General features: G+C 36.4%; 1 protein-coding gene across 3 annotated transcripts in view; it reads right to left on the bottom strand.

Moving 5' to 3' along the window:
- Positions 1–4,351: 4,351 nt before the first annotated feature.
- Positions 4,352–23,641, bottom strand: part of LOC150080891 (protein IMPACT-like) — a 130,434-nt gene continuing 111,144 nt past the window's right edge. For all 3 annotated transcript variants that reach the window (XR_016547388.1, XM_090381310.1, XM_090381311.1), the window contains 2 exons: positions 14,380–14,508; positions 4,352–4,815 (listed from right to left, as the gene is read on the bottom strand). Coding sequence is in view for 2 of the 3 variants with exons in the window: in XM_090381310.1 (XP_090237436.1) it covers positions 4,771–4,815; positions 14,380–14,508 (174 nt within the window). In the remaining variant the exon portion in view is untranslated. The remainder of the gene's footprint in view (positions 4,816–14,379; positions 14,509–23,641) is intronic.

The raw sequence follows: 23,641 nt of genomic DNA, 5'->3' as shown, positions 1-23,641 counted from the left end.
GCTGCAAAAAGGAGCAACGAGATTAGTCGAGGACACAAAAGGGTTCATTTACTAAGAAAAACTTCAATTCTGAAAATTGTAGCACTTGCAAACTAAGTCCCTGCATCCCTGAAGAGATCTGACTGAAGTGTTTAATGCTTTAAATGGATTGATAAAGTGTGCACACCCAGACAAGGGGACATAAATTTAAAGCGAATGATTACAGGAGAGATATGCAAAAATTTGCTTTCAATCGAAGAGTGATTTTTCTAGGATGAACTTCTGCATAGTGTGTGGAAGTGTATAGTTTAAATAAATTTAAGAGAGAATTAGACAAATTATTAGTGAAGATAAATGAGGTGGTAAGGGTCCCCCCCCCCCCTTTTGCTGATTTATAAGTTTGCTTCCTTGAATCATTTACCACTATTAATGCTTTCTCGTATCAGTAATTTGTAATGCTGTCCTTATGATATCATCAGCCTCGCATACCAAGCTCACATACAAAAAAAAAAAAAAAACGGAGTGGTAAAAACTCTCCCCCCCTCCCCCTTTTGCTGATTTATAAGTTTGCTTCCTTGCATCATTTACCACTATCAATGCTTTCTCGTATCAGTCAGTGATACTTTATTTCTGATTTCTTGGCATAAATTTTCCATAGGTGTGTGACAAAGAATTAGTGTTGTTAATACAACATCTGAAAAAGAAAAAAAAAAAAACTTTTGACAAGCATATTGGTGCAGCACTAGTTTAAATTAATATATACAAATAACTACACTGGCAGATAGATAAAATAGATTCTGATACTTAAAAATATTGGACTATGGTAGTTTGCTAAATGAAATAATTTAAGATACTGAACTATGGGATTTTGCTATGTAAACCTGTTTAAACATACTATGATTAACTATGATTTTAAAAAATTTTTATAACACCATGGATGACCATCTTCAGAAACACTTGCTGATATGTTATATTAATACTATTAATTATGATAATTGAAATCTGTATTCATATTTTTGTATATACCTGCATCCGTTGTTATATTTTATTAGTGTGGCTCTCCTCTTATTTGGTAGCACAATCAGATTCTCTAAATAGACTTCCATAATGGACAATAAATTTCCACCTTGCTATGTTATTATAAACTAACTGCAAATTTATAGAAAAATAAAACTTTACATAAGGAACTAAGTTTTAATTGAGCATTTCCAATTGTTTTTTTTTTTCAACACTAAAAAGTAGGTAAATTTTGTCCCTCTTGCCTCCAGAATAATTTGACAACTATGTTCAGTGCAAATACTCTGAAATTTAACTGTACAGATATCGTATATAAGAATAACGTGAAGTATTTCTTTTCAATCCTGAGAACCATTTCAAAATTTACTTAATGAATGTAATCCACAGCTTAATATTACCCCTTGCTTGGGTAAACAGGTTTCTAGGAAACAAACTCGCAACAAAATGGATTCTAAAGATGACAAAATGCACTCCAAAGAAGAAAAATATCCTGACTTTTCAAAGATACCCTAATATTAGAAACACTAATATTATTTCATAAAACAGTGCACAAAAAATCCATAATTTTTTTATTTTTAAGTAAAATTATGAATCAGTTGAATGAAGGAACACAAAAATCTTAATCCAGATACAATTATCATGTTTTATATAAGAAAACATTAACTGTGGGAACACAAAAATTAGAATGCCAGAAAACCGTTAGTCATGTTCTTCACTACATTCAATCTTGTTTAAAAGTTTCTGTTTTTATAATGAGGTTAAAAATTCCATCTTCTATCTAGTGTATGCGTAAAGAAAATATTATTTCCACATTCAGATGACATTAAGGAATTGGAGGGAAAAAAAGGCATGGCTTCAAGTATTTTAAGTATTGAAAGACCTAGGTAATGCAAGTTTACAGAAAGAACTTTTCAACTTTTTTCAGAACATGGTCGAATTAATTGGACACATTGTTGGCCATATTTGTTGTGGTTTTTAGGTGAGGGTTGCATGGCTGTCTTAAGAAATTCAAGCTTCTCATCCAGCAGAAGCAAATATTATTATTATTATAATTGGCCATATGGTGCAAGGAAGCCTGAGGCTTTTGCTGCACCAGCCAAAAAAAAAAAAAAAAAATTCTGAGTTGTGCATGTGAGAGAGAGAGAGAGAATAAGAGTCAGAAGTAGAAGGAAATCACCAAGTAAGAGAAGAATGATATCCAGCTCAGGACCCTGGGTGTGCCAAGCCCATACTCACCAGGATCAAAGAACAAACTATTACAGACACGATATACTTCTTAGGTTCAGTTATTTTGGTGCTTAATACATACCACCACCTTTTGAATATTGTGTTATTCAATTGCACTTTTTTAAAGAATGTTACCCATTCTTCTTTGAATCAACCCTAAGAAAATGGGTGAGAAATGTTTGGCAAGAATTCATTTTGATTCTTCACTGGAACACTGTTTGGCAAGGGAAAAAAAAAAATTAGTTGTGAATAATCTGAAAGTAAAGGCTGCAAAAACCCATGGTCCATGCTAACACGGAGGACACTAGGCCCAAGCATCAGCTCTCAGGGAATGAAAAATAGTTTTACTGTGCCCTTTTCATGTAACAAGCAGTGGCATTTGTTGTTCCATCCAGGATGGATTGACACAGTCTGCTTGCAGTGGTGAAACTATGATACCACCATGTTTGCCACTGTGAAGGTGCTCAAAAATTCAAATGACCCAAACAGTTGGTTCAGAATGGTTGTGAAGTAACCTAGAGTGGATATGTCGGAGTATTGTGCAATGTGAAAAAGAACTTGCAGTTTGATCTCTGCAATTTTGCTTGTTTTCTTTATTTTTAAATAATGAAATGCTTTCTTGATTATTTAACTCTTTAAAACAAGACAAGTCAATGCACCAATGAAAAATTTATGCTTTAGTTTTGACAATATCAGTTTAATTCTGGTCACTGGAATTTCTTTCTTTAATTTTCTAATTGACTATTTTAATAATTAAAACTATCAATTATGGCAATCATTTGATTATTGAATTAATCAACTATGAATCATTCAGTTCCTTACTAATGCAGGTACAGTGCTGAGAAAACTTCCATGGCAGAAAAACTGCAGCATATTCCGAAACACTTAACAATGTTAGATATAAAATGTATGAGTGTTGCTGTTTATTATGATAATGTTAGCTGCCATGCCAATTTAACAAAACTATATTATTAATTTTAAACATTTAATATTTAGTTCAGGAAAAAAACCATCCCAAAACTTTTTTGAGAACATCAGTAGATTATGATCAAAATCAGAGGAAGACTGGGAAGACATGTGGTTACCATAAACCTTGGCCAATATGATTTTAAAGAAATAAGAAGTTTGTTTTAATTAATCTTCTTGTGGAATTTCTTACATGATGATCATGGGTGACAACATAGTACAATTTGAGAATTGTCATTTTTTTTTTTTTTTTTTTAGGAAAACCCCAAACACGAAAGGTATCAAAACCTATAGTACTTAGTACCGTGCATAGGTTGAAGGAGAAGTATGGAGGGGAAGGATGCCGGAAACTTTGCTCTAGAGATTAAACATGGGTTTCACCACTTCAAGCCTCCAATAAGCAAAGTGGTGGTATTTCACCTGTTGATGAAAGTCATCTACCACCTTCAATTTTAAAATAAAGCAGTTATGAATATTACTGATGGCCATAATTGAAATAATCAATTATTGATTTTTGATAATTAAATGGAAAAGTATAATTGAAAATCTGGCTAGTTGGGGAGGGGAGAGGTGGCATGAACCAATGAAAAATTTATGCTTTAGTTTTGACAATATCAGTTTAATTCTGGTCACTGGAATTTTTCTTTAATTTTCTAATTGACTATTTTAATAATTAAAACTATCAATTATGGCAATCATTTGATTATTGAATTAATCAATTATGAATCATTCAGTTCCTTACTAATGCAGGTACAGTGCTGAGAAAACTTCCATGGCAGAAAAACTGCAGCATATTCCGAAACACTTAAATTTTTCACTTTTGATTCCTGATATTAATTCCAGATATATTTTAATATTTTAAGACATTTTAGCTGTCTTAGAAATGGTCACTTACAGATATTTTGAAATATTAAAGAATAAATAATAACCACAATTCAAATCCTGCATATCCAGTTGATAAACAAATTTTAATTTATATCATGCAGTAATAACTAACTTCAGCAACTTCTAATGTATATGTTGAAAAGAACATTAAAAATGCAGTTATTATAACTATGAATCAAAAACATTTCTTTGCACAGAAAAAAAACTAATAAAAGTTTAATGTTCTAAGAAAAAACTAATTGCTTAACCATGCTTACAACTGATGCTTTGCTTACAAAGAGGCTGTTTGGATTTCATTCTTCTGAATGAAATTTCTTCATTATTTTGTCCCCTTGCCAAAAAAGTATTATAATAAAAATGTATGTACTGACTTTTAATTCTAATCTATAAATATTATAAGTTTAGTTTTGCAATTAAGTATTTTACATTAAAATTTTATATCATACTTTTAAAACCAAAAAAAATTTTGGTTTTTAATTTATAACTGTAACAATTCTTAGCTAACAGCAAATTCATACACATCACACTATCAAAAGAAATTCATCAATATAACATTAGTTAAATGAATCCACAATCTGAACAGTCCATATTCTCCATACAAAAGAAACAGATCTGTATTAAAAAAGCAGTCCCTTTTTACAAATATTTTTGATATCTTTAAAAAAAATGCACAAGTAATACAATTTTAGGCAAGTTTCACCTTTTTTTCTTTTTCTTCAGTTTTCCATCTTCTCTTTCCTTCTGCAATATGTGCAAATTTTATATTTATTATTTTAAAAATACAAAATGAACTATAATATTAAAAATTAATATTTCTAATATGGTGGACTCATGATTATCCAGGGGAAGATTAACCAGGATTCAAATGAGAGCATTGTATAATTTATTGTATAAATACAGTGTATATAGCACTGTATAATTTAGTGGTGAAACATACTAAACTGCATAAAGCAATTGTAAGACACAGAATACTGGGTTCAAGTATGGAGACCTCATCTGAAAAAAGACAGAGATTCTTGAAAGGGTCAACTGACAGGCAACTCGAATAGTGGGTATCAGCAGAAGCATGATGACCATATGAAGAAAGACTCAGATTATGTCGGCTACAGAGCTTGGCAACCAGGCACCTCAGAGGTGACTAGACTGAGGTTTATAAGTCTCTGAGAGGGATTAGTATGAATGAAGGTGGAATTCTCGCTGTTCTAAACAATTCCAGAACTAGGGGTCATAAATTAAAACTACAGGACTTGAGGTTTAGATTAGATTGTAGGAAGTTTTCTTTTAACCAGCAAGTCGTTGATTACTGGAACAAGTTGCCCTCGTGGGTTGAGGCTAACAGTTAGAATAAATTCAACGGTCTATTGGATACTTACCTGTGTGAGGAGGGAAGCACATAATTTGTGTATTCTTATCTACTTGTTTTGGCTTCCCCCCCCTTTTTTTTTGCCAGTGCAGCGAAAGCCTGTGGCTTCCTTGCACTATAGGTGATACTGTTATACATATTGGCACTAAGGACATTAAGGTTAGGAGATCTGCAGACTTACTTAATAAGTATGGATCACTGTTGAAAAAAAAAAGTCATGGGTTAGGATTAAATTTGAAGTCAATCAATTCGGCCCTGGAGAGGTTTTTGCAAGGCCCATGGAGTAGAATTTTTCTCAGCGTGGTCAGCTTGTTAACAGGAAAGACTGCTTCTACAGGGATACACTTAAATAGAAAGAATATTTGGTGCAGAAATAGAAAGAATAATTGGAAGGGTGCAAGAATATTTGCTAATGCCATTGAGGCAATGTTGGTGAGTCAAAAAACTGCTAGCTTGGTGGGGGGGGGGATTCACAGACTAACACAAGTCACCGGCAGTGGTGAAATAATTCTTACTTCTATTGGAATGAGCAGCAGCAGCCTGGAAAGCAAGTTGCTGCAGATTTCAAGAACTGCTGTGAGTCATCATGGAATAGTAAATACATGCTGTGTTAGGGTAACTAAGAGTAAGAACAGGTGCATGTATACTTGCATGTACACCAATGCTAGGAGTATAGTAAATAAATTTGATGAATTTGAACTGCTGGTGAACACATCAAAGATGGATATTATTGGAATATCAGAGACATGGTGTCACACAGATGTAAGGGGGGATGTACAGAAAGGACAGACAGGATAGGAACAGAGGAGGGGGTTATGCAGTTAGTTAACACAAAATCTAAGGCAGTGAATCCAGTTGACATGGATGGACAGTGCAACAATTAGTCAGTTTGGTGTGACAAACTCTGGAAAAGCAAAAATGGGAATAGGAGTTTATTATAGGCCTAATGACTCTGAGGAGTACAATGAAAAACTGTATACAAAGAAATAGTGGGCCAGTAAATCAGAGTGTATTGTAATGGGGAATTTGAACTTCCCAGATATTGACTAGTACTTGTGGGTTGGTCACTCGCATACTAACAAGACTTTTGCGGATTTATTGGATGATTGTTTTCTACAGCAGCATGTTCAAGTGGCAACCAGAGGGGGTAATACTCTGGATCTGATTATCAGCAGTAATTATTCATGCATTAAGAATCTGCAGATAAAGGAACCACTAGGTGGCAGTGATCACAGTGTACTGATGTGGGATTTACTTAAAGATGTAACTACCATCAGGGGCAAAGGGAAGGGTTTTTGCTTTTGTAAAGATGACTACAGTTGCCTCAGACAGTTTAAATTCTATACAGTGGGACCAACTGATGACATTACCAGCAAATTCTAAATGGTGAGCATTCAAGGAATTAATCTCAGAAGCTACTAGGCTTTTCATATACTAACTAAGAAATACTCTTCAACCTAAATGGATGTCAGATGAACTAATGAGACTCATGGCAGAGAAGAAAAATGCATAGGATGCATATAAATTATCAGACGACACAGAAGCCTATGTTAAATATAAGACTGTAATCAAGTAACAAAGGAGGTTATATAAGAGAAGGCAGATCACAAGAAATCTTTGGCAAAGGATGCAAATAAAAACTGACAAGGACCTCTTTACTTATGTAACCTCTAGAAGGAAGGTGATGAATCAGATTGGTCACTTAATGTTGGGATATCAGAGAAGTGGTGTCACACAGATATAAGCAGTGCAGAATTGGAATTTGTGAAGTACAATGTGTACAGAAAAGAAAGACAGGATAGGAAGGGAGAAGAAGAAAGAACGAGATAAACATCTGGAGTGAAGAGATGGTAAAATGGGAAGGGTTGGGGGTTTATTTTTATTATTTTTTTTTTTTGGCTGATGCTATATAAGCTTGTTTTCTTGCATTATATGGCTCTGCCAATATTAATAACTTGCATTCCTAAATACTGACCAGAAAATAATTTTGTTGTCAGATTTAAATGGATTATGCATATTCTTTATGTCAAACTCAACAATATTCTTTCTTTAATAATGAAACTGGTTTGCATATCTATTAAAATAAAAGTTCATTTGCTTTGATTTTTCTGATGAAATTATATATACTGAGGTTTCATAATTTTGTTTACATTTTTGTAAGAAGCAAAATATATACATTCTTTGAAAAATGTAAATTTTGTAAACAAAAATGTATCTTTTCCCCACCTTCAAGAAATGTGCTCTTAGGCTGCAGCTTAGGTAGCCTTTTCCTTAAACTGGCCCTGCTCCCCTTCTCTCAGTTAACTTGTATGAGGTGTGACTAAGAAAAGCTGCCTATCTTTCTCTCAAAATTGTGACCTCACATGGAAAATGTACTTCAATAATCTTTGAAGCACCTATGTAGAACACTGTATCAACTCTCTCCCCTTCAGGTACAAATTCCTTGTAAATCACTCCTCGTTATTATTTGGTTTTTAGGAGCACTAACAAACTAAGGCCATATTGCTCCGAATCGCACCTTGTTTGTTGAAAAACATGATCACCATTGACTTGATCCTGAACTTCTGTAAACAAAACGTTTTGGGCCTTGGTGATGATTCAGTAGTCCACTGACAGTAATAATAGAGTCAAGGAAATTATGATTATCTTGACACTTCTGGATGAAGTCTTCAAGTGATGACACTCTTTGTGGCTTCTGTTCATCCATGAGGCTGTGTGGGACAAATTTTGCACTAACCTTCCCTTTCCCTAAATCTTTGCACAGAATTTGACAAATCATCTCCTTATTCATATCCAACTTATCAGCCATCATTCTGATGGTCAAACAATGTTCTCTTGCCACAATTTCCCAAGCTTTTGCAACTCTGTCCTTAATTCCAGAGATTGATGGACATCCATTTCTTGGGTCATTGTGAACGTCCTCATTGCCTGTCTTTGAACTGCTTATACCATTCAGTCACAAAGCTTAACATTTCATTACCATAAACAATTTTTAATATTTCATACATTTCTGTTACAGATTTTCCCTATTTAAAGGAAAATTTGATATTGCTCCATTGCAAAATCTTGACACAGAACATTAATGCTGCTAACAAAACTGGCTGTTACTTGCAATCTGTCAATATACTGGACAACTTGGTACCAACATCTGTTGGAGGAAATGCAAACTAGGTCTTTGAGGTTGTCACAGACATTCAGATATGCCAGACAAGCTGTACTTGCTACCTGGGAGTCTAAAACGCTGATGGAACTTATATTCAGGTGACACTCGAGTCAAGTGGACCCAGTTTCGGTGAAGTCCGGATGATCTGTGACAGCCAAATCCTCTGCTTGCACCTTCACGATGGTGGGACTGTTAGTAATCCTGGGTATAACCTCCATGCACAAACACATGGTGGGTGACCACCCAGGTGTGAACCAACGTAAGCAGGGGTCAAGGTGTGGCACCCACACCACATGGAGGAATGCCGCCCCCTCTGTGTTACCAGGCAGTACTAGGTGGTAGATGACTCTCATCAACCGGTGCAATACCACCACTTTGCTTATTGGAGGCTTGAAGTGGTGAAACCCATGTTTAGTCTCCAGAGCTACGTTCCGGTCAACCCTTCCCCATCTCTTCCATCATGCAGTATGATTGATGACTTTTGAGGTTATGATGAACTTCGTGGCGAGATCCAATCTTCCTTACATTTCGCGGGTACAGCTCTAAAATGTTGTTCGCAGGCCGGCCACTAGTTAGTACACCGGACCGAACCTATTGATAACTCTCTAGGAGGCTTCCAGATCAGCTAGTGTATAATCTTGCTACCTCTACTCTGCCAGATAGTGACTGGAGGGAGTCCGAGTAGTGTGTATGCGGGAGGGCATTGTCCAGGCCACGTTATGTCAAGGATCTGGGTATATTCTTACCATGTGTATGCCATATCCAAAAATTTCATTACTTCATACAGCATGTCCCACCCACTTTTTCTTACCATTGAATCCACCTTGAATTGTCAAACTAATAGAGTAAGCTTATCTGCGAAAGGATCTAAACCTCCCAAACACTTCCTAATTCATTTCACAAATATACGTGGTCTCAATTCTAATCTCAACGATGTCTATTTCCACTTGCAGTCTGCCAAACCCCATATACTTTTTCTGACAGAATCTCAGTTATCAGTTGATTCAACTACTGCTCATCTCAGTTGCCCAAATTATTCACTCTATGATTCCTTTCGCTTCAAAGGCGGAACTTGTGCATATGTCCTTGTGCACAGACTAAACTTGGTATAATAAAGAAAATAGAACAGGGCATAAGCAGTTAATAAAATTGCATTCTTAATCTCTATTTCTTGTTTGGCCTCATTATTTCTGCGTTAAATACATTAAAAATAAAACTTTCTAGATAATAGAAAAATTTAAATAACGGCACCTTGAACCCCCGAAGGTGCCGTTATTTTGAAAGTCTACTGTATGTTAGTTCTTTTTTTCTCTTATGTTATCAATTATGTTATTGAGCAACTACTCAAAGTTGAAATGTTGACCAGAGAGAATATTGCTAATGGTTGTGGCAAGTTTGCAATATTTCCAATAGAATATTGCTAAGTTTTTCCTTAAGTGTCTGAGCACAGTTTAGTATTTTATATTCTGCTGATGCTTGTTTGTATTGTTCAATTTTTCTTAATTCTTTTGTAAAACACAACCATTTGATATTTTTTTGTTTCGAGTTTATTTTTTGCTGGTTGCACAATACCATATGGATGCTGATAACACGTATTCAGCTCCTTACTTTAGATAAGGATTCCCCCATAATTTTCAATTATTTTAAATTAAATAAAGGCAACGTTTAAGGTTAATGTATCCAATCTTTAATTTTTTCCCCTCAATACTTCTCTGTTTACATCTTAATTGAAAATAATAGGTAGTAGCTGGTTACAAAAGTTCTAATTTCCATTTCTCTGGCAATTCAAATAAAATACACATCATTCATAACTCTAGACCTTTAAATCATGTGAGCAGTTACTAATGGTTGTCTCCATAATACTGACAGTCATCAGAATCATTTTATTAATTACATTAGCACCCAATCCACATAATTTATTTCTAAATAAATATATATACACTATATTTATTATGTGTGCAGTCAGATATGAAGTTTTCTGAGCAGTGCTGACAGGCTGCCAGAGCAGGTCATGGGGGTTGTCAATGATATACAGGAATTTTCTTAGTAGGGATAAGAAGGTGATTATCCCTCTGCATCAAGCCATGCCTTGAGTACTGCATACAGGTCTGGAGGCCTCATTTTAGAAAGGATGTAGAGTTGATAGAACAAGTACAGAGAAGGGCAACAAGATTGGTGAGGGGAATGAAGGGGTCCTCTTACCAAGAAAAGCTTAAGTTCTGCAAACTGCAGCATCTGGAGACTAGGCACCTGCAAGGTGATCTGATTGAGGTATATAAGGTCTTGAATGGGTTGAGCAGGCTCAATGTTGATGGGATTCTTCCTCTTGCCCAGATTAATCACCTGAGGGGACATAAATTCAAATTAAGGAAAGGCAGTTGTAGAATAGATGTTGGGATTTTGCCTTTAGCCAGCAGGTAGTTGATTGCTGGAACAAACTTCCATCTGCCATTGTGGAAGTTGACAACTTAAATAAATTCAAGGAAGAACTGGACAAACTTTTAGAGTGAATGGATGTGCGAAATGGGGTTTTTTTTTTTTTTGGCTGATACTGTATAAGCTTGCTTTCTTGCATCATATGCCTCTACTACTGCTAATGTATTTTTTTTCTTGTAACTAGCATTCTTTCTTCAAAACATCATTAAAATTGGCCCTTAAGTGGTTGGGTTATGGGAATGTTTTCTGTAAAGTTCTTTCCAGCTTGTTTCAATAAACTCAATCTTTTTTTTTTTTTTTTTTTTTTGCTTTTAAAATGTATGTAGAGTGCAGTGTCATTTAATCTCTTAAAAAAATAATTCCAAAACTAATTAATTATTGGAGCAAACTTCCATTGAATGTTGTGGACATGGGTAGATGTTTTTTTTTTTTTGCTGATGCTTTTGCTTCTTTGCATCATTTATACCACTACTAATGCTATATCAGGAAACAAACATCTATTTATTTAGCATTTATTTTCATTTGTGACTTCTATATTTATATACTGTATAAAACAGATAATTTCTATATCTTCTTTCTTATACCAGACAAAGTAACAAGTAATCCTTTTCTTGTCTTGTATTATCATTTATCTCATCCCACATCTTATAAATATACACAATGTCAACATCTGGCTTTAAATACATGTTTTGGTTTTAAATCAGATAATATATCCCGAATTAACATAACCAAACCCAGAAGCACGTGCAGATGGAATAACAGTAAATGGAGTGAATAAGAGCTGTTACTTATCAACCAGTATATATGTATGCGGCAATGCTCAGAGCAACACTATTAAGCTAGTATTACAAATTGCGAGTAGCTTAAAAATAATATACTGTACAGGATGTTTCATAACATGTGGCCCTTACTTTCATAATCGATTTAATACTTGAAAAACAATGCAAAACTTTTATGTGTCCAGTTCTGAAGGCGATTAAGGAGGTATAGCCATTTTAATTTTAAAAAAGCAGCTATGGCATTTTCAATGGTAAAAATAATAGAAATTATAAATTAATAAATACAAATAAACAGACATGTGCCTAGTAATGTTTATTCATAATAATACACTTATGAATAAACAATATACCAGGTACATGTGTGCTTATTTGTATTTATATTTTATAAATTATTTTTTACCATTAAAAACTCCATAACCATTTTTTTTTTAAATTCAAACAGCTATAGCTCTATAGCCATCTACAATCAGATGCATGTTTATATGAAGCTTTTTCATTGCTTTCTGGTTTTGAATTGATACTGAAATATCAGCCTATTGTGTTATTAAACATGCTGAGAGCTTCCTTGGACTCAGGGGAGGTACCCATGGACTGGAGATGTGCAAATGTGACCCCAATTCACAAAGTAGGATCAAAGGGCGACACAAGTAATTACAGACCTGTTAGTTTAACTTCTGTTCCAGGGAAATTAATGGAGGCAATGGTTAAAGAAGCACTGCAGGATCATCTAGACAAGACTTCAGTTATAGTTCGGACACACAGCATGGAGACAATGCAAATCTAGCTGAGTTCTTTTATTTCTTAAAGCAGACGGGATTATTTTACAGATTTTAACTGGTAATTGCACTACCGAATAGAATCAGGCACAATATGGCCTTAGCAGCCCTTGTGCCATTAAACAACATATCAACCAACCAACACAGCATGGGTTTGTTAAGAGGAAGTCCTGTCTGACCAATTTGATTGGATACTATGATATAGTCACAAAGGAACTGGATGCAAAGAATAATTTTGATATATATATTTGGATCTTAGAAAGGATTTTGATACTGTTGCACATAGAAGACTGCTGAACAAATCGGAGCAGTGTGGCACTGCTCTTTGTGGACTAATGTTATTAGTGGAGTCCCCCAGGGTTCAGTGTTGGGTCCATTGTTGTTTTCTGTATTTATTAATGATATTGATGATGGTATATCAAGCTTAATGTCCAAGTTTGCAGATGATACAAAGGTCAGCAGGGTTGTTAATGACACTAATGACGGTATGCTAATGCAACAGGATCTAGAAAAGTTGAGCAGATGGGCTAAGAGGTGGCAACTGAAGTTTAACATTGACAAATGTAAAGTACTGCATATGGGAAGCAGTAACCCTAAAGTAACGTATCAACTGTGTGGTACTACACTGACAGTGGTAGAGAGTGAAAAGGACCTGGGGGTAATTGGGAAGGCAGATATGAAGTTTTCTGAGCAGTGCAAATGGTCTGCAAGAGTAGCTCATGGTGTCTTGTCAATGATATACAGGAATTTTTCTAGCAGGGATAAGGAGGTGATTATCCCCTTGTAAAAGGCAATGTTCAGGCCACACCTTGAGTACTGTATACAGGTCTGGAGGCCTCATTTTAAGAAGGATGTAGAGCTGGCTAGAACGAGTACAGAGAAGAGTAACAAGATTAGTGAATGGAACAAAGGGTTGCTCTTACGAAGAAAGGTTTAAGTTTTGCAAATAACAGTGTCTGGAGACTAAGCAACTGCGAGGTGATCTGATTGAGGTGTATAAAGCCTTGAATGGTTTGGGCATGTTCAATGCTGATGGGATTCTTCCTCTTGCTCAGAAAAATCGCCTGAGAGGGTATAAATTCAAATTGAGGAAAGACAGTTGTAGGATAGATGTGCGGAAGTTTGCCTTTAACCAGCAGGTGGTTGATTGCTGGAACAAACTTCCATCTGTCATTGTAGAAGTTGATAGCTTAAACAGATTCAAGGCAGAACTAGACAAACATTTGGATCGAGTGGATGGATGAAATGAGAAAGGTTTTTATTTTTTGGCTGATGCTATATAAGCTTTCTTTCTTGCATCATATGCCTTTACTAATGCTAATGTGATGTAAACAGGGTAACTAATATATATTGTCAAACATTTTGAAACATATAATTTATTTTATAATGCCAGCCCTCTAAAAGAATAGTTAAGTTATTTTAAACAAAATGAAATGAATACTTGGGAGGCATGGTGAATCCATTAACAGTCCTATACTGATGTTTAAACACCACTATAAAAATAAATACAGTTTTATGAATTTTTTAACTGAATATTGAAGATTCAGTATTCTGAAGTTTTTACTGAAGTTTTTAGCAAAAATAAAAATTTCACCAATATTCAATTAATGGAAATTTGATTTTAAAAAAATATATAAAACATGTTAATATATCAAAATTAAAACATTAATATATCCAACAACAGCCATCAAAGAACATGCTACTGCTATTGAAAATTTAAGTCATACTTTTAATAATTGGAACATATCATTTTTAAAAAGCAGTTTTCAGATGGACAAAGTAACATACCTTTATATATCCACACTGTTCCAAAATATTTCGCGCTGTATTATTTATATGCTTAAAACGATCAGATCCAAGCAAAATTCCTCCAAACCAACGAGATACCACTATGAGAACATTATGAATGTCAAGAATCTGAAAAATAGTATTTATTATAAGTATAACTCATACTGATTTTTGTGAAATGAAAACACTATTACACCATGTCGGAAAGGTGGTTGCAAACTGCAATCAATAATACTAAAGAGATGCTGACTGCTACCTGCATATAAGCAAGCCATAACAGAAACAAGAGTGTTTTTGTGAATATTCGGAAAGCTGATGCCTCTGTAGTTCTCCTAACCTTTCTTTCTTTTTAAATTTCCCTCTCTAGTGGATGTCTGTATTCACCTGTAGGTTGAGTGCAGTGGGGTGGTGGTAGTAGTAGTAGTGGCATGTGATGCAAGAAAGCAAGTGTATGAGCTTATGCAGCATCAGCCAAAAAAAAAAAAAAAAAAAAATCACACCATTCCCTCCAAATGCCTGTCCAGTTCCTCCTTAAATTTATTTAACCTACCTATCAACTTCCACAATGACAAATGGAAGTTTGCTCCAGCAATTAACCACCCGCTGGCTAAAGGCAAAAATTTCCGCACATCTATTCTACATCTGTCTTTTCTTAATTTGAATTTATGCCCCCTTAGGTTCGTAATCTGAACGTGGAAGGATCCCTTCAGAATTCAGCGTGCTCAACCCATTCAAGGCCTTATACACCTCAATCAGATCACCGCACAGGCGCCTAGTCTCCAGCCACTGCAATTTGCAGAATTTAAGTCTCTCTTGGTAAGAGGATCCCTTCATTCCCCTCACCAATCTTGTTGCCCTTCTCTGTACTTGTTCTATCAACTCTACATCCTTTCTAAAATGAGGCCTCCAGACCTGTACGTAGTACTCAAGGCGTGGCCTGACCATTGCCTTATACAGAGGGACAATCACCTCCTTTTCCCTGCTAGCAAAATTCCTGTATATCATTGACAAAACACCACGACCTGCTCTTGCAGTCTGTCTGCATTGCTCAGAAAACTTCATATCTGACTGCACAATGACATTTTTCATTTTCTACCACCTTAAGTGTAGTACCACACAGTTGGTATGTTTCTCTGGGGTTACTTCTACCCAAATGCAGTACTTTGCATTTGTCAAGGTTAAACTTCAGTTGCCACTTCTTAGCCCATCTACCCAACCAAATTATCTAGATCCTGTTGCAGTATCACACTGCCATTACGGGCGCCTCCGTAGCCAGGTGGGAAGGACAGCAGTGCGTAGCAGAGCTTCTTGATTAGACCAGGGTTCGAGCCCGTCACCACCAAATACGGAGGATGCGGAAAGGTCAGGGAATGACCACCGCATATCCCGGAGCAATATGGCCTTAGTTGCTAATGCTCCTAAAAACCAAATAACAAACAATAACAAACACTGCCATTATTGTCATTAACAACCCTGCCCACCTTTGTATCATCTGGAAACTTTGACACTAAGCCTGATATACCTATCAATATCATTGATAAATATACAAAACAACTAGGGTTTCCTAGCTTCTTTCTAGTGCAAGGTTTCTTGCCATATTTTCAGCAGGACCCTCAGCACTGTGCTTCTCTGGGTGAGAACAGGCTTCTATTCGTTATTTATTTCCAAATTCTCTAATTTTTGTTTTAATTTTTGCTTGTACACAGTTGGAACCTTGTTAGCATTACTGGTTGCAACTATCTTTTCAATGTGACATAAGTGTTTTAATTTCATAAAAACCATTATCTGATTACATAACATTTTATTTTTAACTTTAAAGCATAACTGAATTAATACAATATTTGGCAAAGTCTCAAGTTTTGTGCATAGATATATGAGTTAGTGCCATTGCATCACTTTAATATGCAGCAACCTACTAATTATTTAAGTATATCTCATATTGTGAATACCTTTGCAACAAGCTGCCATGATATTACTGTTGTTATTTGGTTTTTAGGAGCATTAGCAACTAAGGCCATATTGTACGGGGATATGCAGTGGTCATTCCCTAACCTTTCCTCATCCTCCATATTTGGTGGTCACAGGTTCGAACCCCAGTCTAATCAAGAAGCGTGTGCTACGCACTGCAGCTCCTGCCCACCTGGCGGAGGCGTCTCCATGATATTGCACTACCTTGAATAAGTAAACGCTTCTCCAATGGAGAAGACTATTGTTACTTATTCTCAGCAGATACCACCACCCAGACGGCACCGTTTCGAAGCTTGTTGGCTTCTCCTTGGTGAGTGGGCAGGTGCCCTGGTATTGCAATAATGACAACCCAGTTGTGAAGTATAACTCCACAATATGAGAGATGCCTGATGGTGTGCAACTGGTTATCAAACTGGTTATTTCCTCAGTGGGTGGGTACCTGCCCACCCACTGGAGTGAAGCCAACAAGCTTCGAAATGGTGCCGTCTGGGTGGTGGTATCTGCTGAGAATAAGTAATAATAGTCTTCTCCATTGAAAAGCATTTACTTATTCAAGGTAGTGCAATATCATGGCAACTCATTGTGAAGGTATTCACAATATGAGATATACTTAAGTGATGCCAATTATGTACTATTTTAGTAGGTTGCTGCATATTAAAATGACACGATGGCACTAACTCATACGTCAGTAAACTTGCTCGCAACATGAGGCTTTAACCCTAAAAGATTTTCAGTTTTGTGCATAGTTATTAAAATTTTAATAATATTAGCAATTGCCTTTATTTTCAAAAACTCACCCAAAGTTATCTTTCATCTGCAGCTCAAACAGATATGTCAATACCACCAAACACCTCTCTGGCAAATTGAGGTAAAGCAACTTTATCAGTTTCCAGAAAAGATACTCCTAAAACTAAAACCAGTTAAGCAACTAACACTCCAATTAGTATCCCAACTGATACTCGAACAGTGTCACAGGACAGTGAAAAATTAGAAACAACTAAAGATGGCAAGAAAACCAAATCAACCAATAGTATGGAAGCAGACATACACTCAGATTACGAGGAACCCACACTAGAACTTCATGTGGATAACTCTCTATGGATACTGGACACTGCCTCATCTTCCCAAAAAAAGAACGGAAAAAAGGCCCAAACAAAAAACAATCAGATGAATCATCCTCTCCCAAACCTAAATAATGCATAACATCATACAATGGAACTGCAGAGGCCTAAGCAGACATTCTGATGACTTAACAGATTTACTAGCTCAATTCAATCCTATAGGTGTATGCCTACAGAAAACATTCTTGTCACCCCAAGTTTCCCCAAAATTCTCCAATTATATGATGTACACAACAGAGGAACTCAGTCTCCTGCACGTGGAGGAGTAGCCATTCTAGTTAATTCTAATGTGCCATCCAAGCCGATCCAGTTATGAACCAATCTAGAAGCTGTGGCTGCTCGTATTGCAGTTGGTACATCAGTTACCCTTGTTTCCGTTTATATACTACCAACTCTACCTCTTCCCTATTCAGACTTGATAACCAAACCTCATTGTGCAATTCTCTCAACTCCAATTTGTCTTTTTGGTGACTTTAACGGGTACCGTCCATTGTGGGGTCTGCTGCAATGGACAGAAGAGGCAAATTGATTGAAGAATTTATGAATAATAATGATCTTAATTTACTAAACTCTGGATCTCCTACATACATCCAACTACCTACAGGATCCACTTCTGCAGTTGACTTGTCAATTTGTTCGCCATCCATCTTTCCAATCATGATGTGGTTGGTATTATCCGATCCCTTTAACAGCGATCACTTTTTCCAATCGTCTGTTCAATACAAACAGTGGTATCTCAAAATCCCAATCAACGATCCAATTTAATAAGGGAAGTTTAATAAGGCAAACTGGGATGGCTATTCTTCCAAAATACTGAGAGACAAAATTTATGTTCAACAGAAACCTATTGATGATGTAACTAATTAATAACCAATCAGATTCTGAGTGCGGCTAATATTTCCAATTCAAAATCCAAGACATATCGCTCCCACCAAAATCACTGGTGGAATACGGAGTGCTTCAGTGCTAAACAGGAGAAAAACCGAGCTTGGAATAATTTCCGCAATCTCCTACCACCAGTAACTTAATTGCATATAAAAGGCTTAAAGCTGAAGCAAGACAAATCAGACACAAAAAGGGAAACGCGCTTCGTGGATTGTTTCTGCATCAACCATCACAAAAGATGCTGACACACGGATCATGTGGAGAAAGATACAGGTGCTAAATGGCAAATTTGTTCAGCTAGAATCTCTGCCTCTACCTCCTATGCATCCTCCTTTCAGAACATCAAAGCAGGCACAGAACGGCATAAAATCAACTTCTTCACGCAGCATTCCTTCCCGTACAACCAACCCTTTACAGTAATAGAACTGAAAGAATCGTTAAATAGATCTTCCGACAGTGCTGCAGGCCCAGATGGTGTTCATTACATTATGCTGAAGGATTTATTTGAAGAGGACTTGGGTACCCTGTTGATTTCCTACATCGGATCTTCTCTGAAAATGCCTATCCTTCTTCCTGGCACCATTCTTTCGTTAGCGCCATACCAAAACCAGGCAAAGGTCCTTCCCTGGTTCAAAATTATAGGCCAATATCTTTCATGAGCCATGTAGGAAAAATTTTCAAAAGGATGGGTCATACAAGGCTCACTTACATCCTCAATACGGCTTTCGGAAGAACAGATCAACGCTGGACGTGCTTATTAAACCCGAATCTCATATCCACAATGCCTTTGTCATGAAATAACATCTAGTCATGGTCAATTAAATCTTGAAAAGGCATTTGACACTACATGGCATCATGGTATTCTTATGGGCCTTCACCATCTAGGGCTTAGAGGCCATTTGCTGGAAATAATTCAAAATTTCTTGCAATTGTGTTCTTTTCAGGTCCGATATAAAAAGTACTCTCTGCATCTCACATTCAGGAAGAGAAGAGTCCCGCAGGGATCAATACTTAGTCCAACACTATTTTCAAAGCAGCATGACACAAGATATTCCAAAAACTGTTGAAACTTACATGTATGCAGATGACCTTACCATTTCCTGTCAGTCTCAAAGTATGAATACCATGGAATGGCAGCTCCAACTTGCTATAACCAAAATAGAACCCTGGACTTCACAGAGCGGTTAGAGGCTATCAGAAAAGAAATGCACTGTCACTCACTTTTGCAAGAAACGAGCTCTCCACCCCAAACCTGACCTGCAAATACTCCAATCCCGCTTGTTAATTCCATTAAATTTCTTGGACTAACATTAGACAGGAAACTAAATTTCCAAGTTCACATCACTCATATAAGAACTATGTGTCTAAATCATTTGAATATACTTCGATCAGTCTTGTCTATGTCATTGGGAGTTGATCGGTACATTTTACTGCATCTTTATAGAACTTTAATCCATTCACGGCTAGATTATAGTTGTCCAGTGTATGACTGCCAAGACTTTAAAACAGCTAAATGTGATCCATGCTTTGAGGCCTGCGATGGGAGCTTTCAGTACTTCTCCAATCTTTATATTGAAGCACATGATTCCCCATTACACCTGTGTAGAAAAACACTACTGCTCCACTATGCTGTTAAGTCTACCATCGCACCCCAGTTGGAAGTATCTTTATAATACTTGGTGGGATTTGTTCTATGAGAGCAAGCCAAATGAAAATAGACCTGCTTCACTCAGGACTAACACGTTGACTGCCGCGTCAGCTGTATATGTCCAACATCATTACCTTTTTCAGGTGCCACGTCGGAAATATAGCACTGGCGATTGCTGGGAATTTATATTAATTTTGAAAATCTTGGCCTCCGGTGATACATATGATGAAATTTGCATGGGCTATGAAAAAAAATAAGGGGGAAACTGGTCATTATTTAAAAATTCTTTATTATCACGAATTTTATAATTACAAAATTATGAAGATTTATGGTGTTATCCAAAACACTCCAAACACATGAAAAGTTGATGAATACAGTCTGGGCAATATGTCGAAACTCTTTTCCCCTTTCTGCCAGCAACTGATCTTCCTTCCAACTCTTTCAATTTTGCATAACAAAAAAAAAACATACATCCTTCTTTCTTGTTGTTTGCATCGACAAGCCACATTTTGGCTTTTTACATTTCTTTTTTCATTCTACATTTAGCAAATCTGTAACTACCTCTTCCCGAAAGCTTCTTATTTTTATTTGTTTTCGCGTGGAACTCTTGTATACTACGTACACATCGACAACTGATATTCCAAGTATATATTCTATCACTAATTTCTGATACCACTTTACCCTCTTTCATAGCATTGTCAAACTCATTTGATCCGACAGATCAATGCCTGCCTTTCCCTTATTACACGCTAGAGTAGGAAGTGGTTTTTTTTTTTGGGTTCTTTCCGTCTTCCTTTACTGGTGGAGGGTCCATCAACTTTGTTGTTAATAGTCTCACATCTCGAGCATCTCGCCACTTTAGAACAATAATTCCATTTTTTTCTTCCTTGGCGATCATGAAAGTTGAATAGGAAGTGGTTTTTTTTTTTGGGTTCTTTCCGTCTTCCTTTACTGGTGGAGGGTCCATCAACTTTGTTGTTAGTAGTCTCACATCTCGAGCATCTCGCCACTTTAGAACAATAATTCCATTTTTTTCTTCCTTGGCGATCATGGAAGTTGACAGCTTAAATAAATTTGAGTAAGAACTATACGGGAATGAATAGGTGAAATGGGAGGTGTGGTTTTGATCTCCCCTTTATTTAGCTTTGAGTACATGACTTTTTTGGGCATAAATTTTTTACTTGCTTGTAATGTTCCAACAATGCGAGTTTTTTTATGAAGAAACGATAATGCCAGATGATAGCTGGTATAAAATTTGTCTATGTACAAGGTGCGACCTTCATTTAGAAGTCCTTGTGATAACTCTTCGCAGCTAAACCTACAGATTTTATATAATTTTCAGATTTACCTGAATAGATCTTGCTCGCCCAGGTATATCCTTTGGTTGAACATAACTTGAACAGCTTGATTCCATATCTTTCAATTTGGTATATATTGTCGGAATACCAGCCTGCCCCTCCAAGGAATAAGTTTTGTCAATGTCGAAACCTTGGCTGGGGAAAAATATTTTCTGATATTTCAGCTGCAAAACATCTATCAGGTGTTGTATCTTACTGAGCCTGTCCCCTGGAATAGCAGTTTCATTGTCTGAAAAGTGAATGAGGCACAACAACAATTCAAATCTGTTGCGAGACATAATTTTTGTTACTAAGTTATTCTTATAAATAGGTTTGGTTAATCAGTAAAATGCAATACTCTCCAATCTTACCAGTCCCATCCACATAAGAAGCGCAAAAAACTTTCTCATCTCATCAGCAGTTGTTGGAACCCACTTTTTTAGACGACTCTGTCACAAAGTTAGGGTACTCTGAATTTTCTGTTCTGCACATCTGTTTGTTTCTGTTACAATAAGGGAGAAAACACTACTATCACTTCACAAGACTTCACTTGTATACACGTTTAACGTCAAATATGGGGGAGCTATATTTAGCAATTAGTGGCTAAGGTAAAGAAAGCCTGCACGAGAAGCACGCAACAGTTCAATGGAATTTATCGGTAAAAGTACTTTGCCATAACGGCATTTGTATTGTTGCTCGCTTGGTAAACAGACGGTGGGTGTTATCAGTCTGGAGTAGAAGTTGAATCCCACGGGAGCTTGAAACCTTCCAAAAATGGTGGGGTGGTAACCTGACCTTTTTTCTTTAGAATCACTAATTGAATGACGAACAGAGTCATATTGAAAGTTCTGGCGTCGTAAAAAATGTTCGTAACGTAGTTTCACCAGTAAACTTTTTCGAAAACTGCTGTGCTTCTCGTGTGGGCTTCCTTTGGCTTTTTTTTTTCTTAATAAACAATTTATCCACTAGTCCACCAGTGATTCTAAAGAAAAAAGGTCAGGTTTTACCCCCACCACTTCAGGAGGGTTTCAATCTCCCATAGGATTCAATTTCTACTCCTGGCCGATAACACCCACCATCTGTTTACCGAGCGAACAGCAATACAAATTATGGCAAAGTACTTTTACCGGTAAATTTCATCGAACTTTTGCATGCTTCTCGTGCAGGCTTTCTTTACCTTCGCTCAATTAGTTTATTGCTCAGAGACGCACTGTTGTCGTTGGCTGTATTCACAAGATAACACGTCAAGCTTCAAGGCTGAATGACATTGTCAGGAGCTCAGATTTTTCTGTTCGAACAGAAAAGGAAGGAAATGCTAATAGAAAATTAAATTAGAAGTAAATAATCTGTTTTGAGCGCATACATAAGAAAATAACAACATCAAGGACATTGCTTCTGTGCCTATTCCAAAGCACCCTCCACTTCAACCAGCTACTCGGCATACTCACCGCAAATGTCCAGTCACAGGGACGCTCAAAAATGACCAAAGGAGAAAAATAGACAAACAGTATTACAATTAACAAATTTAGAGGCCAAACAAGTCAATTACTTGATGAATTTGAAGTGTTGGTCAAGACATCAAAGGCAGATATTGTTGGGATAGCAGAGACATGGTGTCACACAGATACAAGGAATGCTGAACTGGAATTTGGGGAGTACAATGTGTACAGAAAGGATAGACAGGATAGAAAGGGAGGAGGTGTTATGCTGTTAATTAAGAAAAACATAAAATCAAAAGAAGTGCATCCAGTTGATATAGATGAACGGTGCACTGTTCAGTCAGTTTGGTGTGACATAAGCACTTCGAAAGCAAAAATAAGAGTAGGAGTGTGTTATAGGCCTAATGACTCGAATGAGTACAATGAACAATTGTGCAGAGAAATACAGTGGGCTAGTAAATCAGAATGTCTTATAATGGGGGATTTTAACTTCCCAGATATTGACTGGAACTTGTAGATTGGTCACTCACACACTAGTCAGACTTTTCTGGATTTATTGGATGATTGTTTTCTGCAGCAGCATGTTTGAGGCAACCAGAGAAAGTAATACTCTTGATCTGGTTATCAGCAGTGATCATTTGTGTAATAAGAATTTGCAGATAAAGGAACCACTAGGGCAGTGATCATAGTGTACTGATGTGGGATTTACTTAAAGATTTAATTACCATCAGGGGTAAAGGAAAGGGTTTTTGCTTCTGTAAAGGTGAGTACAGTGGTCTCCGACAGTTTTTAAATTCTGTATAGTGGGATCAACTGATGATGTTACCAACAGTAAATTCTAAGTGGGGAGAATTCAAGGAATTA

The sequence above is a fragment of the Mastigoproctus giganteus genome, chromosome 9 (assembly GCF_048544385.1).
Source record: "Mastigoproctus giganteus isolate SK-2022 chromosome 9, ASM4854438v1, whole genome shotgun sequence".
NCBI lineage: Eukaryota > Metazoa > Arthropoda > Arachnida > Uropygi > Thelyphonidae > Mastigoproctus > Mastigoproctus giganteus.
Note: the sequence above shows the minus strand (reverse complement) of the source record. Positions and strands in the feature narration are given on the sequence as shown.